The 27,835-nt window shown below is 32.7% G+C and overlaps 1 protein-coding gene across 4 annotated transcripts; it reads left to right on the top strand.

The window, feature by feature from the left end:
* Positions 1-25,931, top strand: jigr1 (jing interacting gene regulatory 1). 4 transcript variants are annotated; one of them, XM_070109026.1, is made up of 6 exons: positions 1-169; positions 238-682; positions 16,857-16,878; positions 23,396-23,638; positions 24,524-24,968; positions 25,041-25,931. In XM_070109026.1, the coding sequence occupies exons 3-6, from the start codon at positions 16,863-16,865 to the stop codon at positions 25,732-25,734; spliced, it is 1,398 nt and encodes a 465-aa protein (XP_069965127.1). In that variant the 5' UTR covers positions 1-169; positions 238-682; positions 16,857-16,862; the 3' UTR covers positions 25,735-25,931. The 4 variants fall into 4 exon arrangements, with proteins under 4 accessions (XP_069965127.1, XP_069965122.1, XP_069965128.1 ...); XM_070109021.1 differs by having other exon boundaries at positions 1-682; XM_070109027.1 differs by lacking the exons at positions 1-169; positions 238-682 and having other exon boundaries at positions 16,865-17,007.
* Positions 25,932-27,835: the final 1,904 nt, after the last annotated feature.

The raw sequence follows: 27,835 nt of genomic DNA, 5'->3' as shown, positions 1-27,835 counted from the left end.
ATCAGCAGGAGACAGATAGCCGTTGTGCGAATCTGTAGCACTGAAGGAATCACTTGTGCGCGCGCCATCGAAATGAACGGTAGTTTCTATAACTCATCCGCTTTGAAAAAGTATTGCCATCAGTTCCATCAGCGAAGCCGGTTGAATCGACAAGTCAAGTAATAAAACGGTATAAAGTGTTATAATATTTGACGATGTAACGATTTTTTTTTTGTATTGAAACATATTAATTTACAGTTTCAGTAGCGTGGGATCTATTAGTACAGTAACGTGTTTGTTCATATTCCTTATCAGTTTCGCTGCAAATGGCATTTGTGTATGTGAGTTATTGAAAAAATAATTTTGATAGACCGTTATATTATTTTGTTTATGATAATATTGCAGTATTTTGCAAACAGCAAGATTTCAAATAGTGTTTTTCCGTATTGCCAAAAAAAACCAAAAAAAAAACTTCGTGAAATTGGAACGAAACGTACAGTGTTAACAACATTCTGTTCATTAACAACAACACAAATCAGTAAAGAACAAAACTTTCGTTTATCCCGTGATTTTATAAAATAAGAATTAATATTTCGTTGGACTTGGCAATTCTTTGTTAATATTTTTCTTCTGTATGCAATTTGTCTATGTATGTACATGATCAAGACAATTTGAAATATACTATTTTGAGACCACATAAGGGGTGAGTACCTGACTTTACAAATGAAACCTGGAAATCTTTGTTTTTTTAAATCCTTTGTAATTGCATGTAAATACTTGACTTAACGATATAGCAACTATAATGAACGAAATTAAGTTTAAAATGTGAAACTAAATTCTAGCCGCCTTGAAATTCTAACCAAACATTTTGTCGCAATAATGTTCAAGTTAATTATAAAATAAATAAAGTTTAAGCAATTTTCCAGTTGGTCAATGAGCACATGTAATATTTACAACTTGGAGTTATTAAAATGAAAATAAAATAATTTTAAGCAATATATAATTTACTCACAAAACTGCTTAGGCTAGTCCTGAAAATGTAATTAATAATAGTTAATTGAAAGCTAAGCGGAAAGTTTTACCACAAAGTCCTGGCACATATTCATCAGTCTCCATATGATATTAGCGACTTCTCCATACTGTATTGCTATCATGGCGATATACACATGTATATGTAGTTACGAATGCCGGGAAAGCATCATGGTCATGGCCATGATCAAACACTGATGATTATCTGTTCTCTTACATTTTTTTACTATGTCAAAAATTAGCACACATACATACGTATGTGTCTATAATTTCCTCTTTCATGAAAACAGGTCTGCTTCTTCTACTAGTGCATTGGTGCAGATTCCAACTATGACATATTGCGAATTCAGGTTTTTTGCAATACATTAAAAAGCTTGCAGTATTTCTGCTACAAACCTAAAGTTACTGCTGATGCTGCAGATTCTAACACTGCTGTGGTTGCTGATTCTCCCGCTTCCGTTATACATACATATGTACATATGAAGATGTTTGTGTCCAGCAATTTCAGTTTTAAATAATAAAACGCCGTTAGCTTTTATGACTGCATTTTAGTCTAGAATTTATTGAGCTAATTTACTGCTACAAATTTATTTTGTTCTGTTGTTCAAATAGGGTTAATAGTTAAATCCTTGAAGTAAATGTTTGAGGAATGAATATACAGAAAAACTTGTATGCGTTCTGAATATTGTAGTAGATTAAACTCCGATTTATACAGAATAGAGCCAGACATACTAAGCACATGTATGTTTTGCAAGTAAACGGTGCTCGCATGACAATAGCCACCTCTTTGAATGCCCTGTCAAACGCACCCATCGAAATAGTCCGGATCTATCGCTAAGTGACTTCGATGACAGTTGATTTTTCAATATCCCCTCCTAACCAGCGCTTATGTACTCGCTGCAACAACAAAACAGAAAAAACGAATTCAATGGGCCTGAATACTGACAACATTGGCAGAGGCAGTAAACTCGAAGTGTGATATCGGCTGTTCAAAACTGACTGTTTCTACAATCATAATGTATTATGTAACGCTAGTTCGTAAGCAGCCGTAAAAGTACAGAATAGAGATGAACTATGATCAATCCTCTGGCATAAAGTATAACGATAGGCTTCATAATTTTGAAAGAAATATATTTGATGCTGGATCTAGCATCAAGAAGTAGAACGTGGCGGATCAAAGGTAAAAAAATACTGTATAGTGGTAGAAATCTTAACCCATTGACGTTAAATTAAATATTGAAATACATTGCTGTAAATCGATGTTATGCACATATGTATGTACATGTGTTACACATACATAAGTTATACTTGAAAAATTTATCAACTGAAATCTCATTTGAAACTCTACACTGCGCAGCAATAATAAATGAATTAGGGAAAGCAAACACTCAATGGCGCAATCGACTTTAAAAAAGCATCAAAAGTAATCAAACAAAACGCGCCCTTTGCAATGAGCAGCACAAACTTCTCTCCATATATAAGTAAGTACGTATATATGTATGTTTATTTATGTGTGATTGTCACAATGCCTATGGGCATTATGATTGTATATTCGAAAACTGCGTTATTAATAATTATGCATAGTTACATATGTACATATATTAATGGGTGGCATGTTTATACCAATTGTACAGTCTTAAGCTCGTTTCACTTCTGTATGTAACTCGGCTGCGTAGTAAATAAAATTTTTAACAAATGTTTAAGCACCAGAAATTTAATAAAATGTAATAGTATGGGTACACACTTCAAACGGAAGAGGCGAAAGAGACGCACAGTATGTGGCTCATAATGCTTACCACCCTCAAAATTCATTTGCTGCTGCTTTTGGCGCACGTGCAAATGCTCCAAAGCAAGAAACCTAGTGGAAATAGACCAATATAAAGGCTTCGTCACCAAAAAGCTTGTTGCGCTGGCAGTTGAATTCAGTGGGTTGTTCAGTTGGAGAGAGTGTATAGGTTATGAAAAACGGCTGCTGTGTGGCATTTTTGCGTATTTGTTGTTGGTTTGGCAATTTTACAAATGAGTCATTCAAAATATTACAGGCTGTGTCAAATGTTTGATTTGCATAAATTAATCCAACTGTGAAAACTGAACTACATAATACTTTTGCTTAGCGCTAAAATGAGCTGTATATGGTAATAGTACCCACCTGTCGAGGGACCTACTTTACCGGAAGTTGAATGTTTTTTTCGAGAAAGCGCATTTCCTAAAACTTGTAAATCTTAGTATTGATTTTTAAATCTTATTCCTTCGGTCTCCAGTTGAAACCTCTCTGCTAAACTTACCTTTCGATAACATCAACAGCACACTTAAACATTTTCGTTTAGAACACAATTGCTTTGGAAATCTGAATAAAATGAACTTTTTGTGAGATCTTGAGAGGGTTAAAATGTTCCAAGGAATTAATAAATGTCAGCACCATCCTCAAAACCATGTTCCAAATTCGTTCGTACAATGCAAAAAAGGAAAATTAATGGTTGCCTAGAACTATGCAGCAGAAGTCCGCTTGCCACCAACGATTCAGAGTCCCCACTATGATCTAGAAAATTAAATAAAATCTGAAGAATTTTTATCCAACGATAGGAACTTTATAAAATTTTTCCTACTCAATTTTTTTTAAAGCATTTCTTTATAAGAAGTTAATCGGTTTAGTTTTAATTGAAAGACGATTTTTTTAGTTTCGTATAACAACGAATAGTCATAAAAGAAATTTAAAATTACTAGCAGAAAAAACAATTTCGCTGCATAACTGCATTTAAAGACGTTATTTTTACGTCTTTAGTTCTCAATATGAATTACGAAATTTCACGACTAATTATGGAGTAGTATTTACAGTGGTTAAATATTGAAAAATGCATGCGAAAAATAAAGTACGTGTAAAGTACTAGTGTACTTGCGTATTTTATCAACATTTCCTCTTGGAAAAATAAACAAAATAAATAATAAAGTTTTAGATCTGTAATCCCCCAAATATATACGTTTGCATTTTTAAACACTGAACACACAATATGAAGCAAATTCAATATCAAATTTTTTTATGATCTTTCCTTTTTCTTTCCCTTTAGTATATGCAATATTTAGGAAGTAATATCCCAAATATTTATTTCTTTATTATACCCTAAACAGGGTATATAAAGTTTGCCACGAAGTTTGTAACACCCAAAAGAAAACGTCGGAAACTAATATATATACATGCATAAATGATCACTAAGAAGCTGCTCATTTGCCATACAAACTAAACAATCTGAATCAGGTTCTTCTATGGAAAACTCTTTTATTTGAAGAGGTATATTCCCGAAATTTGGCATGGATTATTATTTAAGGCAATAATGCAATTTCTGAAGAAATTCTTTAGATCGGATCACTATAGCATATCGCTGCCATGTTAACTGAACTATCGGAATCAAGTGCTTGTATGGAAAAGTCTTTCATTTCACGAGGTAACTTCACAAAATTAGGAACATGTTATTGTCTGAGGCAACAATGTAATATCCGGAGAAATTGTTCTGATCAGATCACTATATCATATTACTGCCATACTAATTGAACGATTGAAATCAAGTTCTTGTAAGGAACCTTTGTATTTGTGAAGGATATCAAAGCTTAGGTGCAACCGAAATTAACATTTTTTCTTGTTTATTTCACATTTTTGTGATAAAGCCATGGTTTGTTTCTTAATTTTATCTTTTTACTTGCCCTCATGTCGAAACATCAAAGATGACACGTTAATGACGAAAGTGTTGATGAACCATTATCATTAGCCATTCTGCTGGGTCCTTGTAGCCATGGGCTCCTCTGTCTGCCTGTCGGCTGTGAGCTATTGATGGCATGTGAAACATGCGTTTCTGCAGCAAGTCAACTGCTGCAGCGAAACCACAAACATAACAGCAATTTCTTTTACGTTTGGAGTTGAGTATTTATGTATGCACATGTTTACGTTATTTTCTCGGAATTATCGTATGCCTACGTTTTATTATAGCGTTTATTTTTATTTTTGATTATCTGAAATACTTAATTGATTATAATTACAATCATAGTAGCCGCCTTTTTTATGTGGAAAGAATTCTTAAAAAAATATTCTTTGCTTAAATTAACTAGTATGTGATCGCAGGAAATCTGCTTAATTTAAGGTCACTATAATGCGTTTATCAATCATTTCAGAATATCACAATTTTTTTTTTAATTGAAAAGCCTTTCTATATGACTACGCCAGTATTTTTGTAGAATACCAATTACTATCGAAGTTTTAACGAATTGCAGACCACTATCATTTATATTTACTAAACAGTTTCAGGAAAGGTTTAAGAGAAATTATTTGCAAAAACTGTTTGGTACTCAAGAATTCAAGCCTGAAAAAAAATCGCATTTGAATTATTTGTCCCAGTTTTATTTAGAGTACTTCCGCTCTATTACGCACAAACACCGGCGACAATAAAAAGTAAAGTTTCATCAGATCTTAGCACGCTATATGAAGATTGTGCGGTACTTATTTTGCAATCTCGATTTTATATATTCATATATATATATATATATATATGTATGTAAGTCATCTGCAAAAAAAGAGAAATGTACTCGTTTGGCGGTATAGTTGTATTGATATTTTTTTGGTATTTAGTAAAACGAACTCCATTAAAAGAAATGTGTCGCGAATTTTACTCAAAGAAACGGTGTTGTTTGGTGTTATTAAGTATCAGCGATATCATTTGCGAAACAAAAATACATATGTATACAGAACTTCGGCTATACTGAAACTGTAATACCCTTCACGGATCATTTCTTATAGCAACTAGGTATATGTATAACTAAATCTGAAAACAAAAACCAACGATTTGCATCCAACGGACAACGTTTTGCTAGTTCTTTTTAGCTATTGAGCTTTTTGATGACAACAGCTGATCTTATTGAGTTTTTTCGCAGCCAACTTCACACTTAACCGATTTACCGTTATATATTTGAATAGCTGATATATGTAGTAAGGCTTGTTTGTAAAAAAAATTTCTGGAATAGTTTTTGTTTGGTGCCCTATCGCTGATGGAAGATCGAAAACAGCATTTTCGGCAAATTTTACAGTTTTATTATCAAAAGGGTAAAAATGCAGTTCAAGCGAGGCGAAATTATGTGATGTGTACCAAGAAGATGTGTTGACCGAACGCTAATGCCAAAATTGGTTTGCAAAATTTCGTTCCGGCAATTTCGATATTGAAGATGCACCACGTCCTGGAAGACTTGAAGTCGATGCAAATAAAATGAAAGTCGTTGGCCGATGCAAATCGTCGAATAACAACTCGAGAGTTTGCTGAAAGATTAAATTTGTCTAACACGACCGTTAAAAAACGAAATTATAGAGGACGATGAATACATTGTTTGGTATAAAATACCTTCAAGTGGTACCAAGATTACCTAAAAAGAAAAAAAAATATCTTTTATGAAGATAATTATCTCTATTTTGATCGTTTAGTTTGAATGGCAGCTGTATACAGCCTTTAGATAATAATATGTGCCAAATTACCTGAAGATATCTTGTAAAAAAACAGCAAAGCAAAAAAAGCAAAAAAGTTTTCATACAAGGATTGGACTTGATCTATTAGTTTTCTATATGCTATAGTGGTGCGATATCGGCGGTTCCAACAATTCATTAGATTATTGGAAAAGGACGTTTGCAAAATTTCAGATCGATATCTCAAAAAACGAAGGGCTAGTACGCGTATATACATACACACATACGAACATGGCTAAATCTGCTTGCCTCATCATGAATGTATAAGTTTATAGGTTCTTCGCCGTGTCTTTCTGGTTGTTACAAACTTTGTGGCTTTAGGGTATAAAAATCACACAAGCTACTGAACGAACGATATAACTGTGCAATGTTTTAATTGTAGCTCATTAAATGTCGTTCACTTATGAATAAATCAAATTTTAAAATTATTGTCATTTCATATCCGCTGCCGATCTACACACGTGCATATGTGCTCTCTTGTATTCATTTGAACTTAAGCGCCAACATAATTAGCTTATCTTCAATAAACCACATTGTTGCTGTGTACTACTTTGTCTGTTTACTGTGGCTCATAGCTTCAAATTGAATTTACTGGTCTTTCCCTGTCTGCTTGCAGAAAGCTTGCCTCGGCGGCTTCCTATGACGCTGTTAAGCATTTTACGCTCACATTAATGTACCTAAATTGTGGGGGGAAATGAGTAACGATGGAAGAGTGTGTGTTTATAAGTAAGCTTATTTTTATATCAAGATTTATTTATTCTTCCTCCGGTATGTTTAGATCATGGTAAAGTCTTCAAAACTCTAGATTTGATGCGTGCGTGGCCTTTAGTAAATGGTTTGATCTGATCTTGGCATACAAACCAAACTCTTCAGATTTTTCAACTCAATAATGAAATATATGGATGAGACTGTGCTATTGATTATGCTGCTGCTTTTGCAGGTAGTCCGTTTGTGGCGTCGCTTCATTGCCTTTTTTCCGCGAATTAAATTTTAGGTTTTTTTTTCTGCATATTTGTCGATTTATAAATGAATGGAGCAGGCCAACACAGTTAAGCTTGAGAAATTATTCCATTAATTGGTACCTTTAAAAGAAAAGATTACCACGGTTTTTTTCCAACAATACGAAATTCGTGTATTTATTGTATTATGTTGCTAAGCAAGGTTTTTTACAGTACGCCAACAAGGGCTAGTACGTTACTTAAGCTCCTTCAATGTGAAGCACTACTCCCGAACTGGTTCAATTTCATTGCTTTTGTGTTCCAAAACTAGTCTTCTATATTATATATAAAGGTTTTCCATAAAAGACTAAAAATAACTTGCTAAAGCCAGTGTATTCTGGACGATTTAGTGTTCAAAAGTTCGTTACAATTGCTAATAATCTCTTCATCATAAGTTTTTAAATAATTACTATCTTTGTCTACCCAGTATTGCACAGATCCACTGCATATTCCTTTATATCTAATAATCCTGAAGACAATCCTGGCCATTCCAAAAAGCAAAAAACAAAAATGAATTTTTTGATGGTCAAATAAACAAGACGTCGGAAATCTGCTCTGTTAGAATTATGTATTGTTTTTTTTTTTTTGTATGAAATTATATAAAAGCATTTACCTTTGCTATAATCATTCATCGAAAACAGCATCAATTGTGCTTCAAATGCATCATCCCTTAAGATTCTTCCCATCCGGCCAAGCACAGTGACTTTGTAAGTCTTTGATACAATCTTTATATCTTTTTGAGGAGGTTAGGTTAGAGTAAGAGATCGATTCTACGAGGAGTCTCGCTTAGGACAGCTTAGAACGTCGGTCTGTTGTAACTAAAAACTCCTCCTTTTTTTGTTCGCCGGAGGTAAGACTATCGAGATGTTTCAGCCTCAGTCTTTCAAAGGTTGTACAATGGAGGAGAAAGTTCCTGGATGTTTTCACTTCAGTCTCCTCCATACAACTAGCGTCCGACAAAATGTTTAGCCTTACCGCATTAGTGCCTATTGACAGTGTCCATTAAGAACTTCTACAATTGCGACAAGATGAACTTTGCAAAATAGTTGGCAAATAGTTCAATAGATAACCAGCGTCCTCTAATCTAGGCCAAAAGCATCTCGGAGTCGCACAGGATTTTGTCGTCGACCAGCACCTGCTACACGTATGCGAAGACCATTGGTCCAGTGCTAGACAGCAGATCTATCCGATGCCGATGTGAGCGTGGCAAGGATGTCTCCTCTGACTAGCTCATCGGCATTGCAGCTGTCTTTTGAAGAGCGCCTTTAATATTTTTTTCGTTGCCGAGATGGCTAGACCCTTGTTAAAAACCGTGATCTATAAACCTGGTACGCGATCAACAACCATCACAAATATATCAAAGTTAAAAAGAAAGGTCTCGACTTGCTGTTGTCAGATAGAGAGTCGAAGGAATCACAACTAAGCGATAACTAATGTTTCTTGAAGTACCTGGTGCGGGTCTAAAGATATAAGTTTAATACATCTTTGGAATGATATTACCTGTAGAAAATATGAAGTGCACTTCATATATCTGTATCAGTGTATTTGTAAAGACTGACTTAATTACATTTCGCCATAGCCACTCATTCGCATCATATACATTCTAATGTGTATGTATGAATGTGTGCATGCATTTGTGCACCGCTCAATGCGAGATTTGTGGTAAATTAGTGAAAAGGCATATTCATTTAATTTTACTTTACAGTTACATTTTATTGTTTGAAGGAGGTGCAGCAAAATCTCGAACAGTGCCAGACAGCCTCTAAATATTGTAGTTGCATGTAGATGTGTGTAGCATATTTGAAAGAAGGAAGCGAAAAATGGAGCGCAGTTACAGATAAGCAAGCAAGCAACCAACGGAGCAACTAGGTGGCTATTATAGCTAGCATGCCAATGTGCCACGCATGCGCAAAAACGCGCAACACTCCTTGCTACACATGAGAAGAACTATCTGCACCTCTAATGGTGTTAAAATTTGCAGTCTTACAGCTGTTGTTGTTGCTGCTGATGCTGTTTTACATATAACTGTCTCTAGGCCAAATGCTACGCTACTGCACCACCCGGAAAGGTGCAGTGAACGGTAAAAAAGAACCATATCAACATAACATTGAAAGAGCGACTAGAGAAAAGGTGCAAAACTGGTTTCCTGCCGCGTATACATAGAAGAAGGCAAACACCCATAGAGAGCTGTTAGCGCGCGTGCATGTGCGCTAGAAAGTGGAGGGCGGCGTATATTCACTCACACACTGTCTGGCCTACACACAGGATGTTAAAATATATAGCGAAATCACCGTTACAGTTTTAGTTGTGTGCATGTATTGCATTTTGTAGCAATCGTTAATTTCGCAACAACTTCGCTTTGGCTGCAGTATTTGTAGTTTTCCGCACAGTCAGCAGTTGGTACGCCATATCTACCCACTTAACTCGGCCACTATATGTAGGTACATATGTATGTACTCGCAACATTTGTCCGAGCAGCCACCGATTTGCTGCTGCTGCTGCAAGGCCGGTTCTCGCCTCTAGTTTTTGCCTCAACTGCACAGCTGTTGCAGCTGTTACCATTATCGTCCATCTTCGTACATATGTATGTATGTGTTGCAACTAGATTGTGGTGGCATCGTGTATTTTGCTCCTTTTCGCTGGCTGTGGTGTTCACAATCAATAGTTGATTACACCTTTTCAGTTGTTGTTGTCCCGCTGCTGGACAGCTTATGTTACAGCTTGTTGCTTTTACTGGGGCACATTTAACATATTCCTACGAGTTTTTACCAGCAAGATTATGGCATAATGTGTTATTGTGGTGATGTTGAGGCGTGTGTTGTCCCACAGTGGCGTTGTACCACCGTCGAGCGGGTTTTCTCGATTGTCTAGTTGCGATTGCATCATCGATTTTTATTTTTGTAGTATTACCATGCTATTACTATTATCGTTGTTGTCCGCCGCTGTCATTGCCATCACCGAAGTGGTGTAGTGGAGCACGAGTGTGCTTTGGCAATCGAGTTTTTCCATAGTGCTTCTGTTTGGCTGTTTGATATTTTCTCTGTGCATCGCAAGAGTTCCTTGATTCCTAATGATTGTGCTTTTGTTTTGTGATACACGTAATCATTCTTTTTTTATATTGGATATGGTAATTATGGCATAACTTTATTTATTCTCTATTGAAAAAATTAAGACCGTAACAATTGCTAGTTTGTTAGCTATTTTTTTTGTTTAATATTTTATTTTTACTTTACAGTTTATTATATTTTACTTATTTTTAATTAATTTTTACTATATTCTATTGTTTTTATTTATGTGTATTTTTTATTTTTTTTTAATATTAATATTTATGATACAAACATAAATTTAACTCAGGTGTTAAATACCATTTGTATGTATGCAGTTGTGTACATATATTGCAATGATAAAAAAATTGTTTTATTAGTGAAATGTAAAAAATTGATTTTCTTTTTTGCGGTTTTGTATTTATGTTGCATTTCAGCTGGAAAAATATAACTTAATTTGTTCAAGTGGGACTTTTTAGTTTTATAAATTTTTAATGAATACCGTTTATTTGCAAAATTAATTTTTATTTTCGAACTTTTAAATAAGTTTTGAAGAAAACCACAAAAAAAATAAATTAGTTTCACATTTTACAAAATGGAAATACATACGTTCAATGTTACAATATTCTAACTTCTAAAAAGTATAACTGAAAGACTTTTTGAATATGGTTTTTATATTTTGTATTCCATTACATAGCGCAAAAATTGAGGGTTAAGTCATTCATTCAAATTTAAACGGTTATTTGCAGAGAGAGAGAATATAAACTTTGCGCAAATGGCTATAATAACTGTTAATAGATTGTACATATGATAGAATTACTTTTTTTATTGAAAGATAAAAATACTGAAATATTTTAAATTTAAATGAATATAAGTTATTCTTTTGTATAAATATTACATTAGTTTTTACTAATAATTATTTCGTAATATCTTTGCTCAAAATCTTATAGTTAGTGTGCTATCTATCGTATATTACCTTAAGCACTACACGCATACATATATTCTGCCGAGAAACGATATTAACTTTTTGGAATATATACTTATGTATATATGTGCGTAGTTAGATTTGTATGTATCTTTATCTTAATATTGTCGCACGTCAATTATTTACCTTAGACGCTTCCTCATATCGTCAGCTGCAACGCCTTTGGGTAGAAAAACACTGATAAAACTACACTCAAGCACTTTTGTTGTACGTACATACACATGTACGCGTGCCAAAAATGTATTTACCTGTAGTCCCCTAATTTTAAGTACCAAAATTGTTTACAAACCTTTGATAACGATTTTTATGATTTGTTGCATAAGAAATATAAATACAATACGCTGTTTTCGATTCGTCACTTTTCTGCTCGCGCTGTTTCAACTTAGCTCTCTTAATGTAAAATATAAAACAAAAGCAATAACACAGTAGTCCAGGTGATTTCAATACCAACCCTCTGATGGATATGTCATCAATGATGAATCCTTCTAATCTTTACCTATTTGTTGTAAGTTATTCTACATATTAACGTTAGTTGCTTGTTCGATTGACCACTTCTGGCTGGCATCATTATAAAAAATACCCGTGTTTTAGTTTACGTACTTTTTCTTTTCATTAAACACTTTGACGCGGTGTCAGCCCTTTTATCCTACAAATTTCTGTGTTTTACTTCTTTGTTTTGTTTTTTCTTCATCTTATTATCAGATTACTTCTTCAGCTCAGCTCCAGCGCCGGATTGATGATCAATTTACGATTGGATATCATTATTTCTTAGAATTGTTTAACTGCTTCGTTGGGAGTATTCGTGGCTCATCGCAGTTAAAATTCGAAATTTGCTTTACTTGTAAAATGGTATATACATAAGTATGTAGTGGTGGGCTGTCGTCAAATGTGCACTGTTGACAACTTCCTTTTATTCCACAAACTCAACGGATGACTATAAACTAAAATGTTTTGTATTTTAACGCTTTAATTTGTGTGCCTCTTGTCATTTTGTTTACATGAAGAAATGCCGCGCAATGCAAAGCTTTTCAAAAGTTTAGATTTCAGTTGTCTTTTGTTTATTTGGTTTGTAAATACATACATAAATATCCCTATATGTATGTATGTATATGTTTATTTTTGGTTGCTGTGTGAGATTTTACTGCGTTAGTTGATATATCCATCTCTATCTACATACATACATCCATATGTATGTAAACTGAAGATTTGCTACTTCGCATATATTTAATTACTTATATTAAGTTTATTTAAATTTAAGAGTATAATTTTCGTTAACTTTTTTTGTGGATCTATGTATAAAGTTTTTTCCTCAAAAATCTTATAAAATGTAATAATCTCATTGAGGAAAGGACATATATTAATAATTTTTTATTTAGAATTTTGTTTCATTTCTTCATTTGAGACATTGAAAAAGCTATAATATTCTTCACAGGTGCATTTCTTATGGCAACTATGGTATGAGTATTAGCTGTATACTCGTTTTCGATCTGAAAAATATGTTTAGAGATTGTTGCGTTGCTTTGGATAATAATCTATGTCAAATTTGGTGTAGATAATTTGTCATTTAAAAAAGTTTTCCATACAATAAATTGATGTTGTTTGATCAGTTTATATTCCAGCTATATACTGTAGTGGTCCGATCTGAACACTATATTCGACTCGACTTTTGTTAAATAATAAAACTGTATAACAAAAACGTGTATTAATTTTATTAAATTTTGCATAAAAATATTTATTCCAATACTTTGTTCATATCCTTGGTTGACAATAACACTGGTACATCGTTCTGCCATGGAGTCAACAGTTTCTGACGGGAATCGCATTCCAAGTGCGTTCAATAGTAGCCTATAGTTCAGTATTGTTTTTCGGCTGACAATTAAACACATCTTTCGTTAAATCGACTCAAAGCTTTGCAAATGGGTTTAGATCTGGCGATTATGGAGGCCAGTACATCAAGCTTACCCAAATATTCTGGAAACGCTTGCGCGCTTTTTTTTTTTCCTGTGCATAACATTTAGCATACGCATAGAAATATTTCATACGGAAGCAACAACAATAACCACGTGATCCTTTCGAGTTCTGAATCTGTTCGTTTTGTATTTTATTTCAATAATTGATCTTGATACAGAGCTGGAAAACTGCATTCAGTTAGTATTAAATATTTGCCTGCCAGGTGGTATTATTATTTTATACATAACTGTACAGACCCATTTTGCAAGGATCAAATTATCTGAACTTGAATACGACTAAATGCTGTATTTGGAGCAAATTTATATTGTATGTGTTTATTCCAAATTGTTATAGCAATAACAAAATATACCTGCAATGGTACCACGAACCAGCAGTGAACATACACTAGATGTATGTATGTGTGCAAAGATCGGCTTGATCGATGCCGCTTCGTTTTCAGTTGCACATTTTAAGTAAAAAAAAATTCTTTGTGTGTTTCATGCTGAACCTTCAGACCAATCTCAGGTAACCAGCACTACTGAAGTGTAGACCCAACAGCTTGTACCATTATTTAATACGCCAAAATAAAATAAAAACAACAGAACATATTGACATATAATACTTGGACAATAAAAGCATTTTCCGCATCATTTGTTTGAGAAGCACGAAAAGGTATAAACAGCCGACAACAGACAGCAACTGGAGTAGAGCAAAAGCACTAAACTAAAAGAGCGCTATACAAATGCACCTACACACATATGTATATATTGTATATAGATGTATGTATGTAGTTCACTTGTGTGTGCAGATATTGAAGATGAACAGTCCTTCGCTGAAGGAGGTAATCGTCAAGGTAAAATGTGCAAAAAATCGATGGGATCGAAGAGACAGACACCGTGGAAGGAGCAGAACAAACATATGCACAGCTACTAGTGTATACATAAACATTTAAATATGTATGTACATGGCAAGTGTGCAACAAGCCGAAATAAGCGTAAAAATGAGAAGGGCGTGGTGGAGGAGGAGGAGACGTTACCGCCGACTCAGACCACATAGTGTTACTTACTAGCTTGCCAAATTTTTATGCCAGACATAAGAGCCAAATTTTTTGTGTCTTTGTATGTGGTGTATTATATAGGATTTTAATGGTTCACTTGTTGAAGCTATTTGTCTGCATAAGTTCTATGTGTAGATGGTATGTGAGGAACTCAATTGGCGTTGGCACATTATCTTACCGTTAACAGCGGAGGTGGAAGAATGCACGAGCGCAGTCTGGCAGGATACATGCATTTTGTTTTTGTTGTATTTTCATTGTGCTGCAAAGGATGCTCAACGCACGTACATGCATAAATACAAGTACATATGCGAAGGCGGAAATTCAATACTTATGCGGCAATCAGATTTTTTTAAATGAAAAATGAGAACTAGATTTTCTTGTACTCATTCGAAATTGTTCGAAAACAATATATGCATTTTATTTATACACAAAATGATAATTATGCACTGAAATGTGCATTAAAGGCATATAAAACAAGAAGAATGTTAACTTCGGTTGCATCGACGCTATAATACCCTTCACAAATAAAGTAAGTTTTCATACAAGAACTAAATTTTGATCGTTCAGTTGGTATGGCAGCTAAATGCTATAGTGATCCGATCTGAACAATTTCTTCGGAGGTTTTGTAGTGTTCTTTTGTACAATAATACATGTCAAATTTCGTCAAATAAAAAAGTTTTCCATACAAGAACTTGACCTTGATCGTTCAGTTGGTATGGCAGCTATATACTATAGTGAACAAATGAGCAGCTCGATATCTCGGAAACTGAAGGACTAGTTGCGTATATACAGACAGGCGGACATATATTTTATAGGGTCTCCGACGTTTTCTTCTGTGTGTTACAAATTTAATGACGAATTTAATATATTCTGTTCAGGGTATAAATATGTCTGCAGCTGTAGCTTAAGGAAGAAAGTTTGTTTTATACTCAACGGAGACATTAAATATTCCGTTTCATTAAGTATACACGCATCGAGGTATCATGGAATTGCACGCAGGGCGGGAAAGTGACAATGTTTTATATTGTATGTTAAGCTAATATTGCACTTGTCCCGGCCTATGTGCGGTTTACATGAGCAACAAGTGTCTTCAACTGTTATTGATGTAAATACAAATGTGGAAATAAATCGATATTTATGGTGTGTATTATTTATATATAGCAAGATTATATATGTATATATAGTATATAAGTACTCATCAAAGTGCATAGTATATATGTATCTATGCAACCGAAATTTAAAGAAATGCCTAGAATATTATTACATACAAAAATATATATGCACAATAATTGGTTCTAAGTTAATACTAACACTCCACTGAAATATCACATTCAAATCGAAGCATACATTTAGGATACTTACAATTTTTGTTTATGCCGTCAACTGAGTTAAATATTTAGTTTCAATTCGATCAATTTTAAAATAAAATGAGTATTTACTACGTTAATCGTCTAAATCTAGTTTCTTTAAATTATTTCAGCGTTTTTGATATACAATTTCTGGTTGTACTTATCTAACTAAAATAAGTTCCAAAATTTATATGTGAACAAATCGATATTTACGATAAGTAAAAATTCAATTTTAGCGACATAACTTAGTATTTCTAAGCTCGGTAACTTAGCATTAAACAAAATCATTATAAATATTTACAGTACTACGTATATAATTCAATTTAATTAATAATAAAAAAACACAACTTTAAATACCATCTGCACTTTGCACGAATAGTCGCTTTAAAGTGTGCCACCTCTTAACCAAAGATTGTTCAAATCGAACCAAAACCGTTCAAGCCCCTAGGTATAGGAATATGTGGACCCCAAGGCCTAATGTGAGAAGTATATAATTGAAATTCGAAGAAATTGCTTTCCTGATAGTATGTCTGAATGTCAAAAAAAAAAATGAAATGGGTTGAATCGGGTCAATATATCCGTTAACAAACCCCCATATTCCTAGTATAAAGATTTTCGAACTTTCGGGTGACTTTATACAGCATATATCAGTCAATATGTGAGTTATCTCAATAAAAATGAGAGAGTCTATTTTCCTAATAACAGTGTATTTTTCTGCTTAAAATAAGTCAAAACGGGTGAAAACTTGCTCTAGCTCCCATATAACTAATTACAAAATTTTCAAATATCCAGTTGATTTTATATTATATATTGGTGACGGTATGTGAGGTACTTTATTGAAACTCAGGGAACATTTAATTCTGTTAATATGCATTTTTATTCAATTTGCATGCCGTTTTATTAGTAGTTAATGTGCAAAGCATTTTATCAAGTCTAATTCTAATTAACATTTTTTTTCTATCTTACAGATTTGAATGAAACATCCAAAGCGTACGTCTCTATATTTGAAAATTGAAGCACTAATCTTTAATAGTAACAGAATTTAGAGTTTTCTGTTCATAGTTTTTGAAAATTTTATATTTTCTGACAAAAATGATTTGGTTAGCAACGTCCAAACAGGTAAGTGGTATTGAGGACTCTCAAATGCGAAAATGCGAAGCAATTATATACATATATTTCATATACCATTCAGTCATTATAGAGATAAAAAATGTCTAAAAAATTAAAGCGGTTTTTTTGGTATTTGTTATATCCTGAAGAGGGTATATTAAGTGTGCCACGTAGTTTGTAACACCCATAAAGAAACGTCGGGAAATCCTATAGAGTATATATGGTACATATTATGTGTATATAAATAATCAGCTTGACGAGCTGGGTTAAAGTCCCTCAGATTTTGAGATATCGATCTGCACACACACAACAAGGTATCTATACAAAATTTGGCACAGATTATTATCCAAGGCATCGCAACAATCTTCGATCATATTGATTATATACTATTATCCTTTTATTATTATTTCTTCCTTTAGGTCAATTTAAGATGTACATATACATATAAAAAATACACATTTATTATTATTTTTTATTTTATGCATTAAAACAGTTTGAAATTTGAAAAGGTGTATCATACATACATATAACTCTTCAAAATATAGTATATTTTTGACTTTTGAAAACGTGGTCGATTTAAAAATCTTTCTATTTCATAAAATTATTAACAAATAAACATCGGCACATACTTGCATATGTATGCATATTTTTCAAATATTCAATTAAAAATAATTACAGATTGACATACTTACACATACCAATTAAAAATAGCGCCCCCATAAGATATTCACCTTCTTTATCGATTTTGCTGTCCGCTTTCTCATTTATTTCATATTTTTTTATTATTAATATTTTTTTTTCTATAGCAAAGAAAATTTTCTCTATCCACATTTTGTACATATTAAATTAAAACATAAAAGTAAATACTTAATAGTAAATAAAATATCTGAGATATCGAAAGAGCGTAAGACTTACCATAGATGCGAGAGCGATACTAAGAGCGTGTTAAATGGCCACTTCAGTGTGTGTGTGTGAAGAGAGTTAATAAGCGGAAATACGAAAATATAATAGAAAATTATCAGGCACATATTTAAACAAAAAATTAAATTAAATAAATATAAAAACAAGAGTATAAGTATATGAGTAAATAATTGATTTGTGCATTCATTTAATTACATTTGCACAATTTTTTGTTTGCAAATTTTCTGTAAAAGCGAGATTATTAATAAAAAACATAGTTTTACAGAGGCATATGTAAGTTTGTAACGGTTCATGTGTATCCTGTATGCATATTTGCAACAATTTATTGCTTTGTGCATATATACATGGGTTCTTTATTGAAATCTCCAATAATACGAGCAATTTGCTTTTGTCGCACTTTTTTTTAAACGTTCTGAGACGAAGTTCTTATTATTTTTTTATTTTCTTTATCTTGCCGCTACATAAATATGTCTGCGTGTATTTACGATGTGCATTTATGTAAATATAGCTATAGTTATGTATTTTCGCAACTGCTATTTAAAGTAATTAGGGAGAGCTGCTGCAACAGAGAAGCCCAGCAAGCCATTTAATTTAAATTCAATAATTTTATTCAAGGCATGTACATTACAGAGTACAGCTTTTGCAATTCTTTAAACAGTCTCTTTTTTCGATATATTGCACTTGCATATATACATATGTTTGAAAAAAGGAATATAAAAATTAACTGGTGTATAATTTTTCATAGATATTTGCAATAATTTTAACATGCTTCTTTACGACTCCATTGTTTTTGGTGCTTAGGTTCATTAACTCTCAAAAAGTAAAAGAAAATAAAATTCAAAAATCCATAAAAAGTGCCTAAAAGTTCTGAAGCGTCGAAATTTCTATTTGTTATTACTTTTTCGGGTTTCAATATATGTACTAATGAATTTTTAGGTGATTCTAATATTATTTGTCTTTATTTGACAGCGTTTAAACTATCATTTCGTTGCCATATTTTGCTTTCACAAAAAAAAAAATAATAATAATAATAGTTGTCAGCTTGGATCAGTACTCCTTTAAATCATACGCATCTTTATAATAAACTATTAAACTATGATTGCAGTCGCGAAATGATTTCGTAATGCACACTTTAGTTTATAAAAGAATAAGTTTTCGCTATTTTGTTATAAACTCTATATAAAAGCGACGCATAAGAGTATTTTCCTCTGGTAGCATTTTTAAAAAAAATCGAATTAGCAAAATTTATATATATTTATTATTGTAAAAATGTACGGTATTGAAACAAATGTTCCGATCATTAGTTTATGATAAGATTTGCCAAATTTTTTTATTATAAAATGTGTCAAAAACGCGCTTAATTTCGTTAAAAGTTAGACCATTTAATTTTTGTCAATTGGGCTAAATAGCAAATTACTAATGTTGCATATACAGAGTCGCAACACAAGACGCAAAACCGGTATGTTTCAAGACTCTGTTTTCTGTTTTATGACTTGCCACCAAAGAGAATGTAGCACAACAGCAGCGTACAAGTTTATAGTGAGAGCTTGCTGTGAGTATGAACCAAATGAAGAGCAGCTGTACTCTCCCTACTTTAGTTTTTCACTCTTCTGTATGCTTCTGTGTATGTGTATTCTGCATTTTGTTATTATCATGTTCGGCGTGAGCGCGCCTTCGTCTTTTTATGCCATTACAAATATTCGAAAAACTTATACATGTGAATTACCATTATAAATTTATATATTTTCTTCTGTTGCCTTCGCTCGTCATTTTTACATTTTCATTATATTTAAGCGTAACATGATGTGTGTGCGAGCAGCGTAAGTGTTAAAGCAAAATAATAAAATTTCATATTTTAGTTTTAAAATTATTGTCGTTGTGTGCGGTCGTTTGTTGTGTTAGCAGCGGAGAACGGGTTAAATGCCGAACGACAAACAATATTTTAAATTTTAAATTTATTTTATTTATGAAATTCGTATATATTTAAAAGAAAGAAGAGAAAATACAAATTAAAAAAAAAGTAGTTGGCTAAAAATCGATTTTTTGACGTGCATTTTTATGCGTAGAAAATTTTTAAAATAAAAAAATATTTATTTTTGCGCATATTGTTTAATTGTGAAAATCAAAATTGTCATTTAAATGGACAACCAAATTGGTAAGTATTTATTTATTGTACTTAAAATATTTTTACAAGCATGCATAAGTAATTAATATATATGTATATAAATAAATGCATGCAAGCATATGTAAATATGTAGTTTAAGTTGAAAAAGTCGACATGTAAAAAATATAGTACAATTCACAATAGACATACAAGCGATAGGCCGCACGGCGCGCTGTGTAGCACAGATAACATGGATTTTTATGCCATGAAAGTTGGTAAGCGGAGGGGTAGTGCGATGACCGAGGAGCTGCCTCTAATAAATTAAAAAATATATTTACGTTCATAAATACATATGTACATATATATGTATGCATAAATAATAAGCAAACACGTTCACATATATTTTATAAGTATATGGTACGTACGTACACGCTTACATTGCCATGTGCACACTATTTTTTATACATACAAAAAATATTTAATATAATCAATACGCGTTATTATAAAACATTTGCCATCTTAAAAACTTTCAATGTAATAAAATGCCGACGAAGTTCTGAAAAACACAATAATATAGCAAATTTACAATTATTTTTCATATTTCATTTAAAGTTGAAAGCTTTTTTGATTTTATAAATAATATGAAATATAAACAGCAGCGGCGAGCAAATATTAAATAGTTTTTTTTTACGTTAAATCAGTTGTACATATTATTGTGCAAGTAGAAAAATATTTAATTTTTTGTTCTTCAGCTTTGCGCAGTACGTACGGCGGCACGAACGTGCAAACTGAGAGTATAAAACGAAGGGAGAGAGTGTGAGAGCGAACGTGCACATTGTCAACCATGCGGGTATACAACACCAACTTGTGAGGTTGGGGTGATTAAAATTTAATAAGAATACGAGAGCAACCGTCATTCATTTGCCGTTAAACTACTGAAGCTTTGCGGCAAACCAGAGAAAAACATACATAAAAGCACGAGCAAACCCCAAATAGAGCTTACGCGAGCACACGCGTATTTATGATAAAAAAAGAGCGTGAGAGCGTCGGCTCAAATTTACGAAGCGCCATGGCATGGTGTTGGTGGTTTATCCTCAATGCTTGCGTTTTGTTGCCACTACTATTAACTTATGAATTTAAATTAAACTACAAAAAAACAAAAACAAGAGAAAATATAAATAATTTCGTATCGCTGCTTGATATTAAATTTAACACTATTTCGATTTTTCCACGTTTGTTTGCATTATTGTTGTTGTTGTAAGTATAGTATAAACTTGCTGCATAAAACACTCAACTTCGCGGTTTAAGTTAATTTGCTGAGTTCAGCGAGCAATTAAGAAAACGACTGCAATATTTAGGAATTGTTTGTAGTGTTTGCTTTTCGTAATATTCTGGAATATCGAAAGTTTTCATCGCTGCTTAACCACAAAAGATAGCTTAAAGCAAATGCAAATATTAAGTATTTATGCATATGTATGTATGTATGTATGTATGTACAAAGACAAATGTGTAAAAAATAAAATCGTAATTAGACGTCACGAAAAAATTAACAATCCGTAATTGTGATAAATAAAAACCATAGAAATAAACAATGCAAATGAAAACAAATCTATGTATTAAATTGGTATTATAAAACTGTGAACAATTGTACAAAGTAATCAAAAGTATTGCAAAATAGTTTCCACGGTTAAAGTTTTAGTGAATTTCATGAATTTTGCGCTAGTTTCACTCGCTGGCAATAAAAATATGCATATATGTATGTGTAATTGTGTATACACAAATACATATTTACCTATAATAAACATGATGATATGTTTGATTAATAAAAATGATTGTGTATAGTTTTTTAAGTATTTATAAAAATAGTTACATATAAATACAAATACATGCATATACATATTGTACATGGATTAGACTTTTTCGTCTGTGTGCATAAACATACATAGTATATCTATTCGTTGTTATTTATTATATATGGTAAATACTCGGAATATACTGGCGCGTTCAAACTTATCTGACAGTAAATAAGCTAAACGTTATTGAGAAAAAATTGCAAGTTAAGTACTTAATTCAAGGAGTGAATTTAATCTCACCAAAACTAAAGACTTAGAGTAACACTTCAAATAATAAATGGGTATTCATGTCAGCACTTAACGCATAAACTTCTTTAATTTTGGAATATTTATTGTAGTATTTATGAATACCCATGCCAATTTGTAATATATAAATATATATAAAAATAGGTGTGATTCATGAACGAAACGAATCTTTGAATTTTCAAGTAAAAAAAAATAATTTTTTTGTCGCAAAATTTTTGCTCAAATATTTCACTAATGTATAAATATTTGCATAGTCCATATATTTCGATTGCAGGTAAACAAAATATATTACAGTTTATGTTAAATAAATTTAGAAACTAGTTCCACATATATATACATAAATAGAAGTAATATATGTAGTAAGAAAATTTTTAAAAACTGTAAGCTAAAATGGTTGCACACCTTTAACTCTCGATTTGGTTGGTTTTTGTTCCGTAACACTCCTATCGATCTTAAGGTTTTTTATGTAGTTGATTAGGAGACAACAGACTAAGGCAGAACCTAATCTCCGTTGACCCGGTATGTTTAGGGTTAGGTGACCATATTTTTCCGGCAAAATCCGAGACGGTTTTTTTAGTCTTCGATTTTTTCCATATTATAATTCACTAAAAATCGCAACATATAAAAGGTGAGAGAGCAACAATTAATTTTTTTTCTTTTTGTTAGTCCGGAAAGTCCGGAACGCTTAACTCGGAATCCGGACTGTCCCGGGCCAACCGGGACGAATGGTCAGCTAAGTTTAGGGTCATTATTTTGTAGGTATAACTATATAAATGTTATTTCATCATTTAATATCATCTCATCTAATATTTTAATATATGCCACTTGATCCTTGATCATTATGTATAGAAATAGTGTTCAAAAATTCAAAACGATCGGTGTAGTAGTTTTGGTGTTACGAGTGGCACCGACTTTGAAAACATGAGTATAATATACTCATATGCTCCAGTCGACTAAAATTTAAACACAACATTCTTGAGATATTTTTAGGACAAAAAAAATTTTAACCCTACTGTGTCTTAATAATTTTCTAATTGATTACATAAAAGACTATGAAATGCCTGCATGTTTGACTAGTCATTGATATTTACTTTAACTTCAGCTCGATCGAACATCGAATGGAATATTTTGTTTTAATCATCTCGGAAATTTGAGATTAATGGTTGCATATGCACATACATATGTATGAATGTATTTATTTATATAACATTGAAATAAATAAACGAAATGTCGAATGATGTAAACTTAATTTTGTCATTGCCTCTCTTCACAGAACCAATAGACAACAACGCGATTCAACACAACAACGCGAACACCGTGGACTACGTAAATTATGATTACCCGCAACCGTCTAAACGTGGTCGTGGCTATGCGCCAACAGGCGAATTCGATTTGAGTCTCATACGAGAATTTCGTGCTCGTCCTGGCTTCTATGACCGCAATTCAGCCAGTTTCAAGGACAAACTGCATACAGCGCATCAATGGCAGGAAATTTCCAACAAATTGGGCTTTGATGGTGAGTAATTAGTAGTTAAAATGCAGTGTTGGCATGATAGTGGTGGTGGTAATATAATTATTTGAATTCATTTAAGATAAATGCAGTAGTGTGTGTTTTAGTGCAACACTTTCTTACTTTGCTTTTATCATCTATATACATACATATGTATATGCTATAATATTGACGGATTTAGAAGGTTCTATTAATTTTTGTTCACTACAACTTTTTTTTTTGTTTAAATTGAATTAATTTTTTTCTTATTTGTAAACACATACATACATATGTACGAGTTTTTATTAAATACATCTAAATCACTCTTAATTTATTAAAAAATTCAATTACAATACTATACAAGTACTTATTAATGATTTAATAAGTATTTACAGTAAAATAAATTGAAGAGATTGTGGTAGTGAGAGCCGGAAGAGAGCAAAAACACTACAGTTCTATAAAGAAAATAACTCAAAAAACTTGCCGAACGGAAGCATTGATGCGGTCAATAATTAGTAAAGCTTCTATTGAGTTGTTTATTGTGATATTGCTGTGCGCATGACAACAACAATACAAGCAAATCAGAAACAATAGAAACAAAATAATATATGAAAATTGTGAACAAAAATCGTTTGTAAACAAAATTTTCCACTTTAAGTTGTTGTTGTTATTAGTTAGATTGGGGTACATACATATCATATGGTCTTTTTCATTTGAATAGCTATTAATGGTAGTAGATGAACTTACAATATATACATCTGTATAATTGTTGTGTTTGTTTATATACAACAGTTAACGCTGACATAACAGTTATATGCGTCTACCAGTTGCACCTGCCTCCTCTATATCACTTCACCAAAGACAAATAATATATAATAAAAGTAAATTTGTTATTTTTTTTTTTGTTCTTAGTGTCCTTGCTGAAGGATCGTATGCTCCAGCTGCGCAATCGCTACAATCTGGAGAAGCGTCGTCTCGAGCAATTACGTGATGAGAATCCTGGTCAGAATGTTGAATCACCATGGCCGCTGTTTCAACATTTGCATTTCCTCTCTGAACACATACGACCGCGTCGCTCGTACAAAAGCATGCAACCGCGTACATCACTTGCGGACACCGGTGACGATGATGATGAACAACAGCCAAGTAGTCGTCAGCAACAGTCGGAACAATATCTGCAACAACAACAGCAACAACCGCTAAATTCAACTGCAGTGACAACTGGCAATCGTGATTCATTAAGCGATGGTGGTGGCAACCACAGCAACGCCGATATGTCAACATTCGCTAATGGCCTATTAGCCGTTAAAATGGAGGAACCTGATGCAGATGATGCAAATGCCGCCGATGAAGAATCGTAATAACACTTTCACTAGTCCTCTGCATTAATAATAATAACAATTTGTGTATTTATATTTTTTTTTTTTAGCGCTAGTCAGAGCGGAGACGACACCCGAAGCGCGCATCCGTTAAAGCTAAGCGCCGCTTCGACATTGCTTAGCATGCAACAACGTCAGCCACATTCCAGATCGCCATACAGTAGAAGCCATCATGCTGCGGCGTCATCGTCGCTGGGCGCCTTAAATAAACGTGCATTGCAATACTCCGCCTCACCTGCACCACTCCAACCGCCATCAATCAAAATACGCCGCTTGGATACAATGCAAGAACGCACTGCTGCCGGTGTTGGTATTGGCGTGCATTCACAATCGCGTACAAACATTCCGCATAATACATTCAATACCAGCCATAACAATGACAACAACAATACAAACAATGCTGGTTGCCAACGAAAGGAGCTGCAGCAGCAACAGCAGCATACATTGGCGCCAGCACGTTCAGCTTACAATTTACAAATCAATCGTCGTTGTTTAACCGAACAGAAGTATGCCGCTTTTGGTGAATTCGTATCTGCCTCGCTGTTGGAGTTACCCGCGACTCGCGCACTGCAACTGGTAGAGAAGTTCACTTCGGAGGTGGTGCGCGTGCTGTTGGACAGTAAAGAGAAGAGCGCACAAGTGCTAGTGCAACCAAGTGCGATTCAGCCGCCATTAACGCTGTCTGCTACACAACAATTTCAGCAAATGAACGGCAGCGTTGGTGAAGCAGTGAATGGTGTTTGAATATACTGCTGCATACACATTTAATAAAATACATATATACATTATTTAGTTTTACTTAATACTATAATTTTTTTTAATGAACTGACTGTCTTGTGTTTTCCTATAATGTATTGTTTTAGTTATTTCATATACTATACTATAATATTTTGCGAAACGCTTGTGTATTGAATAAAGTTTTCCGCATGTGCTTTTAAAAATGTGAATAATTTGTATTGGAAGCTGTGGGTTTCGCGTCTTTGTCGAAAGTTATTGCTTTTTTCTTTTAAAGTTATTTCAACCATTAACTCAAAAGTTGTGTTTATATAGTAAGTGGCTCAAAGGCTTTAAGGACAACTGATATGCATACAACTTGTCTTAAACGTTCGTTCCCGCAATGTAAGGTTAGTGTTACATAATATTTAGTTTTTTTTTTATGGAAAAAATTAAAACGAAGATTTTTTGTCATTACATGTAGGGTTGCGAATTTACTATTCAAAAATTGTGGATTAAAAATTAAATTCTGCGTTCTTAATCCCAACATCGCAATTTGTTATGATGTTGGAATTAAAAATCTTTAAAGCTAATTTTCTAATTTTTAATCCAAAATATTGTAATTTTTCATCCAAAATTTTGAAAATTTAATATATAATCTGATTTAAAAATTGATAATATAGAATATACACATAAATAGTTTGAATGTGTAAATTAGGCGACCTGTGCTCTAGAGTATTGAACGTGATGGCTCCATGCGAGCTCTAGTTCAAAATGGTAAAACACGAAGTACTCAAGCCCATATTTGGTATTACATTTTTTTAAATTTAATTTTTACGCCAGTATTTGGGACTAAAAATTAAAATTTAATTCAAATGTTAAAGATCTTAAAAAGTACGATGACATTTAGTAATAATTTTATAAATTACTTTTGTTTAGCATATGGTGCTTATGGTTTTACTATAGAATCTGTTCATAAATTTCATTGGTATTACGATTTCACAAACGTGTGGCTATGGTTTGTAACCGACATTTATTTATGTACATGTAAGGTTCGTTAACATACACAATTATTTGCGGAATATTTCAAGTCACTACGACAGCAACAAGGTCGTTCCCAGGACAATTGGGTAAACCTATTATTTTGCAAGAGCAAAATATATCTGAAAGGGTCTTATTGTACTTAAATTCTTATTGCACATAAATTCTATTTCAACGAAATTATTTATTATTGTGTTTGAAAAAATTTTAAGGCAAGAAAAATGTAGAATAAAATGAAAAGTAAGTATAATATACTATTAATAGATATTATTGAATTTTTTTAAAATAATTGATCACATGATATCTTTTCTAATTGTATTTTTTAATTATTCTAATTTAATCTTTAATTTTAATCGCTATAAAGTTTTATTGTTCAAAACTTTTTTTTTTCTTTTCATATTTTACGCTTTTGAGGTTATAAATAGTCTGGGAAACGTGCAAGCAAGCGGTAAGTGCTAATAATTTATTTACAAACAAAAAAATGTATACTGACTTCGAAAAATAATTATAAATTTTTTTTTTAACTCCAGAAAAAATCGGGTTTTTCGCTAAAATACAGTTTTAGCTGCTGTGCTCACACCTCGATTTCTTAATTTGAGGCTTTCCCAACAATTGAATCACCGCGACTCAAAACTCCAACCAATAATGAGAATGGTTTTGCACTTTTAAATATGACATCCTTTTGCGAACTAAAATTCTCATTTAACTATATACATACTTATGTGTGTAACCTAAAAAAAATATTTACCAACGCATGTGTATACACTACTAACTAACTACAGGTGTGTTAATGGTAGAATGCAGATTCTAGAAATGCCGCTAGCGCTTTTGGAATGCATCTGCTTATATTTATATTTTTGTTTTTTTATTTGTACATTTTGCTTTTATTTTTTGCAAGCGATTAATTTCTCCAGTTACTACCACACTTTGTCGTCATCTCAACGGTTTGCTGGAAACGCGCCAACGGTAGTTCGCCACATTCACATTTTAATAAATTAATTGCCAGAATGCTTTGGCGGCGCTCTCGGCTGCTATGATGGATACTAAAGTACATTTGTGTGTAAGAAATAAGAAAACTAAAATAAAAATT

This window comes from Bactrocera oleae, chromosome 2, assembly GCF_042242935.1.
Source record: "Bactrocera oleae isolate idBacOlea1 chromosome 2, idBacOlea1, whole genome shotgun sequence".
NCBI classification, from domain to species: domain Eukaryota; kingdom Metazoa; phylum Arthropoda; class Insecta; order Diptera; family Tephritidae; genus Bactrocera; species Bactrocera oleae.
This window is presented reverse-complemented; position numbering and strand designations above follow the sequence as displayed.